Here is a 12,233-nt window from a genome sequence, read left to right on the forward strand (position 1 = left end):
CTGTGGTGTGTTTGCATGTTTTGGAATTGATTTTTTTTGAGCAGCAGATGAATTTGCTGCTCTAATACTATTTGCAGAAGCGAGAATGCTGTGGAACCATTGGATTAGCTTGTCTGCCTGTGGCTTTCTGCTCAGCCATAGCTAATGTAAGCCTAATAAAAATTTTTGAAGGTCTGTTTCACCTCTGGTGTATTTTATTCCCTTGAATCTAGTTTCACTAGGTTTGCACATGAATATGATGGCCCTCAGGCACTGCACACCCCAGGCGTGGGGGGTGGTGGGAGGAGGGCAAGCTTGCTTTTCCTGCATGAGTTTTCACAAGATTTCCCCTTGGAAAACGAGGGGGAAAAACCCCTAGTGGGGTGAAGTTTATCTTTGGTAAAAGACTCCTTTTTGTGCCAGTTTGCTTTATTCCAGTATTTCACCAGACCTATTATCTGCTGATTAGTTGTATTTGCCTTGTGAAATAAGAGACTGCAGCATGATGCAGTTTGACCTGATATCCCCATTCCTGATGCTCATTTCTGGTACGTTTGAAGTTGGTTATGCCATTTCTTCCCAAGGTTAAGCCAGGAACCAGTTTTCAATAGTTTTTCAGTTACTGAATGACAAACATTTCCTATGAGGGGTGTGCAGCTGGTTACAGTGCAAATTTCTTGTTCTTTAAGATAGTGGAGTTTCAAGCCTGGAAAATTTGAGGTCAGATTTTGGGTCTAAATAAATGCAAACTACTGAAAATCTTCATATCATTACCCTCTGGATTGCTGCCTTGGGAATATAACACCAGTGTGGGGGAAAAACAACATTAACTTTCCTTGATCCTGCGTAGAACTGAAATGTTGATAATTCCATCTTCAGAGATGGAATGTACCACGCACACTGAAATGTGTTGTTGTTTAAAATAAACTAGAGGGGAATAAACCCACTGATTAATTACAGTGGTTAAGTTTTGAGAGGATGTTTATGCTTTTCAGCTTGCTGGAGATAGGATGCAGCTACTGTGGCCTTGTGTCTGTGAAATGGCACAGAGAGCAAGCAGCAGGCATTTCACTACCTCTTCCACAATGCCAGTGGGTTGTGTGTATGTATTCCCTCTAATCTGTTTTCTTTTGTCATAACAGATTTTTAGAATTGCATATATTTCTTCAAAATTGTTATGAAGAAGCCTGTCTGTTTGGATGCTTCCAATTTAATCTACCGTGTTTGTAATTAAACAGAGAAAGAATGTGTTCAGGTTTCAGTGGCGCTGCAGACGGATGTGATTTAACTAAACTAATGAAGGCACATCAGACAAGACAAATTCCAGACTGTTTGTGCCTTGACCAACCATCTGTGCACATACCTCCAGGTACTGCTCATGTCTCAAGAGGCTTTTCTACATGAACAATTATTACCACTCCTCTTTGAATTGGAATGGCAAGCCATGGCAGGAGTCTCTTGAAAGCAGCTGTATTTACCACTCTGCTTTTCAGTGAAAATGTAATTGTGTTATGTATGTTTTAATTAATCCTGAATTTCAGCGTGTGCTGTCCAAAATGCAGTAGCAAATGGGGCAGTGTGTGAGTTTTGCATCTCTTGCACATAAATTCCAGCATCAGCAGGGATGTGCAGAAGGAGCACTCCTCATTCAGAGCCTTCCTACTGGGCTGTAGATGTATCTTAAATTCTTAGTGTCTGAGAATGTGTACAAATAAGACTATGTATACATATTCTCCTTGTACGTACTAGCAATTTTTTCCTAGTTACTTTTCTTTCTTATTCAAAAGATTATTCAAAACTACTCTGGGAAAACACCCATTTCTTCAACTATATAATAACCAGCAGTAACATGATTTGACATGCTAGACTTTGATAGGGTTCTTCAACTGCACATATAACATCCTGAAAAATAACAAATAATTTCAGGACTATTTCTCTTTTTGGAAGAAGAATAAGATATGCTGCAGATAATGGCTTCTGTGAATACTAAATTATTTTTTCTTAAATTCTCATTATATTTTACCATATATCTTTTGAAGTGAGTGTTTGTCTAGAAATATTTGGGTCTTCCCTGTGTTCAGGGCCTGATGTGTTTGACCTCTCAGTGTGCCATGTGGAACTCCCTCTGACATGAACCTATGATTCCATACATTTTTTAACACCATGGTAAAGCCCTTCTAAGCAATTCCTCCTTGTTATCCTGGTTATAACACCACAAACATTTGAGGTTGGTGCAGTGGATGTGTTCACATTGGCTGTGCAGGTGATGCTGGAGGGTTTGGACTGGCCATAGTGTTAGGGATATGGTTTGGAGGATGCAGATCATATATCACAAATCCTTTCCTTTTTGGATCAGAGAACTGCCAATTTCTGAACATCCTCACTATAGAACCTATAGAAGTTGCCTGGCTGGGGGGAGAAACATTTGCCTTGTGACTGCTGGTCACCAGGAGGGCAATTGTCCACACACTTTGGATTTTGGTAACAGCAGAACTGGCTTTGCCCATGGTTTAGAATACTAAGGAAGCTCCTGCTGGGTTGGATCATTTCTCTGGCCAGTGCAGCACCCTCTGTGAAGAGGAGCTCACCCAGCCCATAGAGCATGGCAGAAGAGGGGTTCCTGTAGTACATGTAATAAAGTCATGGTAGAAAGGAGTCTGTTAGACTGTGTAACCCTGTGCATGTACCATCTGTGTGTGAACTTCATGGGAAAGTGGTAAGGGGTTTTTTCAGGCTGGAAAGAGAAGTTCTTCCATTTTAAGTTTATACTGTGTTCATTTCAAGTATTTTTTAAATCAAGGCTAGAATGGAAGGTGGGGTAGCTTCTTACTCTTTCTGCAGTCAGTTCTATTCAGGTAGAATATCCCTATCTCTGCACTGCAGGAGTAAAATGTGTGCTTAGCACTGAATTTTAGTTGCATATTAAATAAACCTGACTATGTGGCTCTACTTGGTATTGAAAACTCTCTGTCCTTGTTGTAGTACAACTTCTGTAATTCCAGATGATTGTGATAAAAAAGCAGAACACTTTGTTCAGGAACTTTTAACGGTCCACTGCAGGGAAATAAAAATCAGGTCTTTGCAAAGAGCAGTCACAGGACTCAACATTCACAACTCCTCTTGCTTCTGCCAGCTTCTCTGCATTTGTCTGCCATAGCTGGAAGAAGTTCTTTGGCTTTGTAAAAGACAGAAGGTAGGAAGAAAATCACAGAAAGAAAAATGTCCTTGGCTTCCAGCCCTATAAATAGCATGGGTGAAATCTTCTAGGAAAAGTGGAATTGGGTATCTTGATGTGGTTCACACTGCTATGGAATTTCAGGAAAACTGACGTAACCTGTTGGGTCATGTTATTTGACCATAAATGGACATTGGGTTTTAGATAGTTACGCTTTATTCTTCTGTGTGTTTTAATTTTCTTTCTAGTGCCATGTGCAACTAATTTATGCATTACTTATTCACATATTGAATTGATTTAAGGAAATGGAGTCATCTCAGGGATCAGTACAAGGCTCTAGTTCTGAATTCAAAATCAAGTTTGTAACAGTAACTTGCAGACATCAAAAGATTTGGAAGTTTTGTTTGGGGACCTGAGACATCAGACTTGGATGGTTATTTCTTCCTTGCTCTACAGCAAAGTGGAAAGCTGTGATTTCCATATTCCTGGAGGAAGCTAGACAGGGTGATGCAGCCACTCCATGTTGGCGTTGTTGTGACCTGTCCCAGCCAAACCTAGGGAATGTTGACGCACAGGAAATATCTTTTTAAAATTTAAATATAGGCAGCTTTCTAGACAAAACCCCAAATTTGAGTTAGTACCTGAAAAAGAGGCTGTGGGTTAGTATTTGGCAGTTCATATTTTAGCTGAGGAAGAATTCTCATATCCTGGAATGTGACCTGGCTCTTTGAGTCGTGTCTGGTGTTTTCTTCCATCGATGTTCCTGATTTGCAGGAAGAAGAAACTGTTTGTGTTCAGACCTCACTTTCTTTTATTAATCAGCTTTGCATCCCCTGAGGGAGTAGGAACTAGGCTTCAGGAGGGGTGTGAAAGCACGGCTAATAAATCTGTTTTAAGTAGGATGGATGAACAAATAAGCTGGAAAAGTGTGTGAAGCCTGTTTCCAAAGGGTTTGGCTTTGCAGTGAAGTCTGCCAGTCCATGGCAGTTATCTTAACTCTGCCTGGAGTGAATCTTTGTGAATTGCTGCCAAAAATTCCTGCCAGTGGCTGTGCCTGGTAGCCAGAACTGCTGCTGGTGTCATCTCTGGTGGGGTCGTACCAGACCTGACAAATAGAGGAAATCCTTTTTATTTATGATTTCTTGTTCTTTTGTTTTCTCATTTCAAACAAGGCAAGTGTAGACACGGCTGTAGTGACAAACCATTAATAAAGCAAAAGGAATGTAGCTGCAACACTTTAAATAATGACACGTAGCAAATAAATGTCAACATATCCGTTGTTATGCCTGGAATGGAAATATTACCAGGAAAATATGTCGCTTCAAGCTACAGTATGAGGCTTTTTTCCTCAAGAAAATAGTGTCAGTGTGGTGCTTAAACTGTTAAAGTTTGGCTTTCAGATTCAGATTAAATGAACCTGTCATTTGTTTGGGGACTGGGGTTTTTTTCATATGAGTTTAAAATAGTTTCTCCGAATGTTCTGTTCTTTACAAATAAATTTTAAATGTTCATATATGTATTTGCACACACAACTATACATGCAGATATCTATGCATCTATACCCAGAATAATTGGAGGTACAACTGGCTGTTGACCAAATCAGTCTGTTTCCATTGAAAGCTGTTTATTCATGTGTTCTCTGGTGATCATTGTTGGGTTCTTTTAGTCCTTTTCTTCAACCCAAGCAGTTAAGAAATGGTTCAAAACCTCACATTGTTTAACAAGGAAGAGGAGACCAACAGAACCCCCAAAAAGTGCAGTTGCACTGACCCACTTGTCCTCCTCCATCCCCAAATCCCATCACCTGTGAATATTGTTGTTGGACTTGGATCTTTCTTGAAATTAAAGCCTGAAACAGTGAAGTAATGAGAAGCAAAACCTTTAGGATGTACCATCCTAACAACAACTGTATCTCAGGCTTCTGGAGAACTTCTGTCCTGTAATTGAGTCTTGGATAAAAGGAGGGATTTAATTTAAAGGTGGATGAAAATACATTGCTTCTGTTTATATCTTGGTGAAGTGATGATTAGAAAAGTGGTGTTTTCTCACAGATGAGAACAGTGGAAAGAGCTGTGAGAGTTGTGCTAAATTTGGTACTGAGTTAAATTAAAACACTGGTCTTGAGCTGTGTGGTTGGAGGTCACATTGCCAGGTTTGCACATCTTCTGAAAAATTCATGTACTTTCAGTCTTTTGGTTCTGCTTAGATGTGAAGGGGCCTGTTTGATGACAGTGAGGAGACAGATGTGATTCAGTCTGTGTGAGCTCTGCCATCACTTCCAAACCACACAGGTTCTCCTCCTCAGGAGCTGGAGGAGCAGCTCTTGGTCAGGATGATGTTTCTGATCATGAGGCTGTGCAGGTGATGGGATTGCAGTGAGCTCTGGAACAGGCTGATGAAAATGAAGACAGTATATTTCAACTAAACTAATAATTCAGTTGTTGAACTAAAAAAAATAAAGATTTGAAGTCCAGCAGCATTTGGGGCTGAGGGGATGTAAATTTTGCAGCATTCATGGAATGGGATGGTCCAACCCTGGTGAGGCTGGCTCAGTCCTTCATCCCCTCTGGAGCAGCTGAATTAAACTGCTGGTTTATGGCTCTCTAATTGAGTCCCATGCTCTTTGCCAAGAATTCTCCTTTCTGTACTCTGGTGTACTCTGGTCATCTTGTGCCAGCTGATCACCTGTGCTGCCACCTCAGTCGCAGCATATTTGTTTTCTAATTTGAATTTGGGATATATAAAAATGTATATTTGTGTTATATATGAAATTGACTTTGGAATCCTCTTGCATGAGGTGCACTAAGGAGGCTGCTCATCACAGGACATTGCTTAGGAGTTGTGCAGAAGTCTAGATAAGCTATGTGATGAGATCATCCTTTTTATTTACTGGAGCTGTGTTATTGCCCCACAAACCAGCATGATGATACCCTTACCACTGAATTAAGACTTTGCAAGGCAGCTTCTCATGTTTTTACTGATGCTCACGTATCACATCAGTTAGTTGTGAAAGGGGGAGGGTGTGCTGGAACTAATTTGTGATTTTTCACAAATCCTTATGTGATTTCATCATTTTCTGTTGCCCTTCCTAGAACAGGGTGTTCAGAACATTGAGGATATTCTGTCTCTCCTGCTCCAGCAGAAGCCTTAATCCTTTTGGGTCATGATTAAATGGAAGTCGGGTCTGGTCTTTGTTTTGTTGTGGTAGTTCACACTGTTTGCAGGGCCCTAGAAAGAAAATAAAGGTGTTTGGCTTTGAAGTGTGGCTATTGAGTGAAATTGCTGTAACATCTTAACCGTGCCTAGTTCCAAGAGCTGTGGCAGCAAGCAGGATGGTGATTTAAGAGCAAAACTGTCTCAGAACCTGCTTATTTCAGCAGTGAGGTTTATAATGGTGGGGAAGAGTGAAAATCTGTCCAGTTGGTTTTTGGAATTCTCACATGAAAACTTGACTTCTCATTCTCTTGATCTAACAGTTAAACCATTCACAACATCGAGCTCCCTTATACCTCCTGGTACAAAACCAGGGCTCAAGTCCCTGAAGCTCTGAAGCCACAGCAGGGTTTCTGCAGGGTCTCACCTGATGTTTCCTCTTGCAGGAAGCCCTCTGAGGAAGTTCCTCCATGAATGTACGTCACCATGATGATGACGGACCAGATCCCGCTGGAGCTGCCGCCGCTGCTGAACGGGGAGGTGCCCATGATGCCCCACATGGTGAATGGAGATGGATCCCAGCAGGTCAGACCCTGCTGCCTTTGCAGAGCTCCTTCTGCCTCAACTGGATGCTTTCAATATGAAAATGGTTTTCTGTAGCACTAGGGAGTGCAGGGGATTTGGGTTGTAGAAATCTGCCTTTGCACAAAGACGGTAAAATGTACTATTAAATTGAGTGTGTTTGTTTGCAGGTGTGTTTGTTGAGGCAAAAGTAGTGGAATTGAAACAGTGGTTACAAATGCTGCATATCTGAGGGCTTTGCAGAAAGTTAGTCTTATAATTTGCTTGTGCTCACTCTTGTCCAGACCTCTTACATTTGTGTGAGATTTTAAGATTGAAAAAATGCTGAGAGGAGGAAAAAAAATGGAAGCTAAAAAAGAAATGGATAATAGCAGTGATGTCTGCTATTCTTTGCTTACCTGAATGCACCTTTCCCAGCAGGCCTGTGTACTACCCTGTGCTTCATTATAAGAAGCACATGTAAATTTTGAGTGGGTTTTGTACAAAGGCAAGTTTACAGTTGATTTTTTTTCTTTCTTTTTTCTGAGAGATACTCTCTAATAAGCTTCATCAGAAGTTAGTGGAATGATCATAAGACCACAGCAATGTCTTCATGTCATGATATAGCCTGGAGGTTCAAGCTGGTCAGTGGTGGATTCCTAAATATGTCACTTGGGGTCAAGGAGTCCCTTTGGAGAAATCTACCCTGGCAGTATTTTTGTGTTTCTCAATTTGATTCCCTTCTCACTTGAGACATTTCAGCAAAGTGTTATGATGAAGGTAGAAGCAATCTGTTCTTCTTGAATCAATATAAAAGGTCATTCTGTTACTTCTTGTTCCCTGGATCATTTGTTCCTCCTTCCAAGCTGTGTTTTGAGCTAGACCAACCTCAAGAGGAAGAATAATTTCTGCTTTCCTTGCAAACTTCTAAATCTCTTTGGTTATCTGGACTCTCATTATGATGGAGATTTTCATTGTTGTGCTTCATTGTTGGTTTTTTAAAGTCATTTTTGCAAAGTGTGCTTTGACTTGAAAAAACAGAAAAGAATGCTTTCATTGGCTGTATTTACCAGGTCCAATGTTAGGCTTAGATGAAGGAACAGTCTTATTCATACTGGAAAGGATAATTGTTCTTGAAGTACATGCTTTCTTCCTTGCTGGAAACCACTTACCAGGTCACATTGTCCTGTCAGTGGGACCTTCTGTATTATAGAAAGAACAAGGGAATTGTTCTGAGCCCTCCTCTGAGATGGTGCTCTAAGCCCAGTCTTTCAATTTCCCCATCTTTGATGATTCAGCAGCCTGGCTTGGCAGATGCCTCTGTTGCCTTTAAAGTAGTTTCTCAGCTAATGTTTTGCATTAAAAAGAATTGCAGGTGCACTGGAAGCACATTGCTTCTTGCTTTTGCTGTGTTATGCAAGCTCTACTCTACAACAGTAGAACAGTTCTGGGCCAGGTCCCTCTTCTGAGTTTGCTGGATGATGCTTTTAGATATCATCTCCTTATTTCTTGAAGTGCCTATAGCTGAAATACCAATTTTCCACAGGACTTTTTTGGCCTCTAGTCTGGATGTCCCCTCATCTATTGCAAAGCTTAAGTACCTCTATGCTTTGTTTTCATCCTATTCCTGAAATTTCAGATCATCTTTGCTTTTCTAAAAATAGAATTAAATTGGAATAAATGTTTTGTTTGATCTTTGCAAATGAACCATGTTAATTACTCTTAATATGGTTTGTAAGGTGGAAACAAATGTGAGGTGTTTGTTGAAAGAGATTTATTTTAGTTACTTGTAAGGTGGGAAGAGCCTTCAGGATAGATTCACACAGGAGTGACTTCCTTAAGAAAGATAGTTTATATGACTGCATAAATAGGTTCTAGCTTTAGGAGGACACACATTTACAGGGTGTAATTACAGTCCCCATTAGAAGCTGGTGGTGAGAAAGCAGAGCTGCTGGAAGATGAGGCATGTGGAGTTCTCCAGGCTGCAGTGGCCAGCAGGCATCAGTGCCTTGTGTTTTGGGGCTGACAGAATGGAGGTTCTGATGGGCTGCTCTGGCCACACTGGCTGCTGCTCACCCTCCTGCATTGCTGGATTTGTGAAACCTCAGCTTGCCAGCAGCACAGAGATGTATTAGGAGCTGTGCCTGGAAATGCTGAGCTCCAGGGAAAAGCCTTTTCTCAAAAGACCAGTTCTTATAGATGTAGAATAAAGCAGAGTAGAGCTGGTGAAACACCTTGGCCTTGCCAGCAGCCAGCTGGAGGGTGATGCAGAAGGCAGATCTGCCAGTGAGCAGGTCTGCAGTGTAGAGCAATTGCATGGGAACATGCCCTTGCTTTATCTTCCTGAGAGTGAGGGCTGCAAAGCTGCACAAGGCAGGGCAAGGAATGTCTCTGCCTGCTTGACAGTAATCCCTCTCATCTAGACTACCCAAAATGGCATTTCTAGCACTGGCTTTCTTTTTTTTTTTTTTTTTTTTTTTTTTTTTAGTTTCCCACACTTTATTTCCACTACTGCTGACTGTGTTTAATGCTTTCATGTTGCTTCCAGAGCTGTTTCTGCTTCTAATCCACTTGTAACTCCTTAGGGGATTCAGGGAGCAATAATTAACCTTTTGGTCCAAGAATTTCAATGGTTTCCTGTAGGTACTCCACTGCAAGCTCTAAAAAGCTTGGAGTATAAAGTGAAGGGGCAGCTAGCTGTGCTACAGCACATCTGTACAGAATGTTGGGCTAATTAGTTGGGGAAGTTTTATTTCAGCTTGGTTCATTCCTTGCTGCACCTGCAGAGGTACAGCAGGTTTTCTGCTTGCCTGCTCTTTGTAAAGCTGTGTTTACAAACCCTGTGGTTTCACCACTTGGTTTAAGCTTGGGCACTGCACATAGTGCTGTGTGTGCTTGTTCTTGTCTTTTAGGGTCACAGGCTTCCAATGAGGACACGAGTTACAGCTGAATGAGGAACAAGATTTGGTGCTTTTCTGTAGCATAACAAGTCTGTGCACCTTGCAAGCAACTCAAGGCACTTTAGCTGGGTTTTATACTGAGCCACAGCATCTGAACTGAGTGAACGAACTTTCAGCCAAAATTTAGTTACTTCTTCATGGTTTCTCAATTTATTAATTTATTTTATTTTTACTGCTTCTTTGGCATGTGTGTTTTAAGGTTTAATAAATTAGGGGGCTCAGGATCTGCCTCTTGTGGATTTTGCTGTAAAGAGTACTCATGGTAAACTGACTGAATTGCATCATGCCCCTATTAATACCTCTTTTTGTCCAATCAAAATAAAAAAAAGTTAAGCTCAGACACTATTTTAAAATTATTAGTTTAAAATTAATAAAAGCTTTATTGTTCAAGATGTAGCATGTTCCCTGATTTTTCTTACTGAAGAGATGCTGTAAGTCTTTAGCCTTCCTGCTCTGTGTGACTGAGGGATGTGTTCCTGAGAAGAGTAATGCATACAGAATGGTGTGAGTTCCCTGGTCTTTTCTGTGGGATGCTCCTGGAAATTACTGGGGCACAGATTTTTAAAGCAGATAAGAATGGATGCAAGTGATTGTTTTGTTTTTCTGTGTTTCCTTGTTTATTTTCCTTCCACTAAAGATGCAATGTATTGCATAAGTTATGAGCCATAAAAATTGTAAATACAGTAAATCTTAATAGTTTCAAGCATTTGTGAGGAATCTGTGAGGATCCCAGGTGTTATCTATGATATTGTACTCCCCAGCTGTATGAGGCATGATAAATCTCATGGAAGAGAGCACTGACCACACTGGAAAATGTTCAGTGTGGGATTTTAATAAGCCTTAGCCCTTCAAGTGGCTCTTTGACCTTAGTGAGGGAAATGTTCTCATAAGGGGGGAATAGTTTAAGTGAGCTCTGGGACTGAATTGCATCACATGGATTCAGGTGAAGGTTATCCTCACTGCTGTGAGAGGCACAGAGCAGGTGGGGGATGATGGCCTGCCTCCAGTATGAACCTCCTTCTGTGGGCTTCAACTCTTGTATAGCTAAACCAATAGTGTGCAAAAGAGATATAATCTATGCTCTTGGTCCTTCTCAGGTGGCATTTCTGCTTTGTGTGAGAGTGTTTCCTCACAGTGGATATGGTTTTATATCATAGAGGGGTTTGGATTGGAAGGGATGTTAATGTTGCTGCTGGGCTAGGAGAGTGGTGAAAGGGATGTAGCAACAATACTTTATGTAGAAGAGAAGATAAAAGCCCTTCATTAAAGAATCAAACCACTTTCATAGAGTAGGTCATGGCAGCAAGGATAGAAGTGATTTCATTGGTGCAGGGAAGGTGGCACCCCTGGTAAACATGCTTCCACCAAAACATCACATCTCTCACACATCCAGCAGGTGCTTAATCATTGTTACAATTCTTTCTCTTACGTTTTCCTTGAGCAGCTTGAGAAAATCCAAGCCTGCTTTTTCCCTGGCTTTCACCAGTATCCCACACATTCAAGCTCATCTCTTTCCACCCCTGCCATGGGCAGGGACACCTTCCACTGTCCCAGGTGGCTCCAAAGCCTGTCCAGCCTGGCTTTGGACACTGCCAGGGTGGGGCAGCCACAGCTTCTCTGGGCACCCTCCCCAGGGCCTCCCCACCCTCACAGGAAAGAAATTTACCCTAATATCAAATCCAAAACTTCCCAGAGTCAGTTTATTTCTGAACCTGCATTAGCTTCATGGGCACTTCAGTCTCTTCCCCTGGCCATGGGAGTTGGATTGTTGGGAGCAAGGGAGGCACAAGTGACACGTGCTTGGCTTGTCATGAAAACTTAGTCTGGACGTACTCTGTGGGATTATAAATATTTATAGTAGCTATGCAACTTGGTAACATCCATCACTGAACAAATGTGACTTTCAATAAAATAGAATGGCATTCTTAAATGCAAAATAAATGCAAAAAAAAGCATTATGGAGATAACAGGGTTTCTCTGAGGATGCAGCAGGTATGGCTGGGCTTCAGCAGCAAGTGGATTAAACTGATAAATTAAACATCCAAGTATGTTTTAGGAGAAAGGAAAGTCCTTTGGGGTTGTGCTGCTGGCGCCCTGCTCCCAGCTGTCACATGTCACATTTTGAATGGGAGGAGGCCAAGGACTGACAGTGGGCTGGGGACAGACCACACCCTGGAGATGCTGCCAGCCAGCAGCAAGGGCTCCAAGTGACCCTTCCAGTTCTTCTGTTGCCATCTCATAATTGTACATACTTGGGATGATGAGTATTGGAAGAGGCATAGCCCAATTAAAGATCATCTGGGTTTGTTTTCATTAAAATAGAGATGTTATCTTTACACTAGTTTTATTGCTTTCCTCAGATTTTTTAATTAAAAGCTTTAGAAGTGAGGAGTTCTCATGAAGTT

At 41.4% G+C, this 12,233-nt stretch overlaps 1 protein-coding gene across 1 annotated transcript in view; it reads left to right on the forward strand.

The window, feature by feature from the left end:
- FNDC3B (fibronectin type III domain containing 3B) overlaps positions 1 to 12,233 on the forward strand; it is a 297,560-nt gene that overhangs the window by 30,022 nt on the left and 255,305 nt on the right. Inside the window, exon 2 of the mRNA XM_079315475.1 lies at positions 6,754 to 6,892. Coding sequence (XP_079171601.1) covers positions 6,782 to 6,892 — 111 coding nt within the window. The 5' untranslated portion in view covers positions 6,754 to 6,781. The remainder of the gene's footprint in view (positions 1 to 6,753; positions 6,893 to 12,233) is intronic.

The sequence above is a fragment of the Erithacus rubecula genome, assembly GCF_903797595.1.
Source record: "Erithacus rubecula genome assembly, chromosome: 11".
Classification (NCBI taxonomy): Eukaryota; Metazoa; Chordata; class Aves; order Passeriformes; family Muscicapidae; genus Erithacus; species Erithacus rubecula.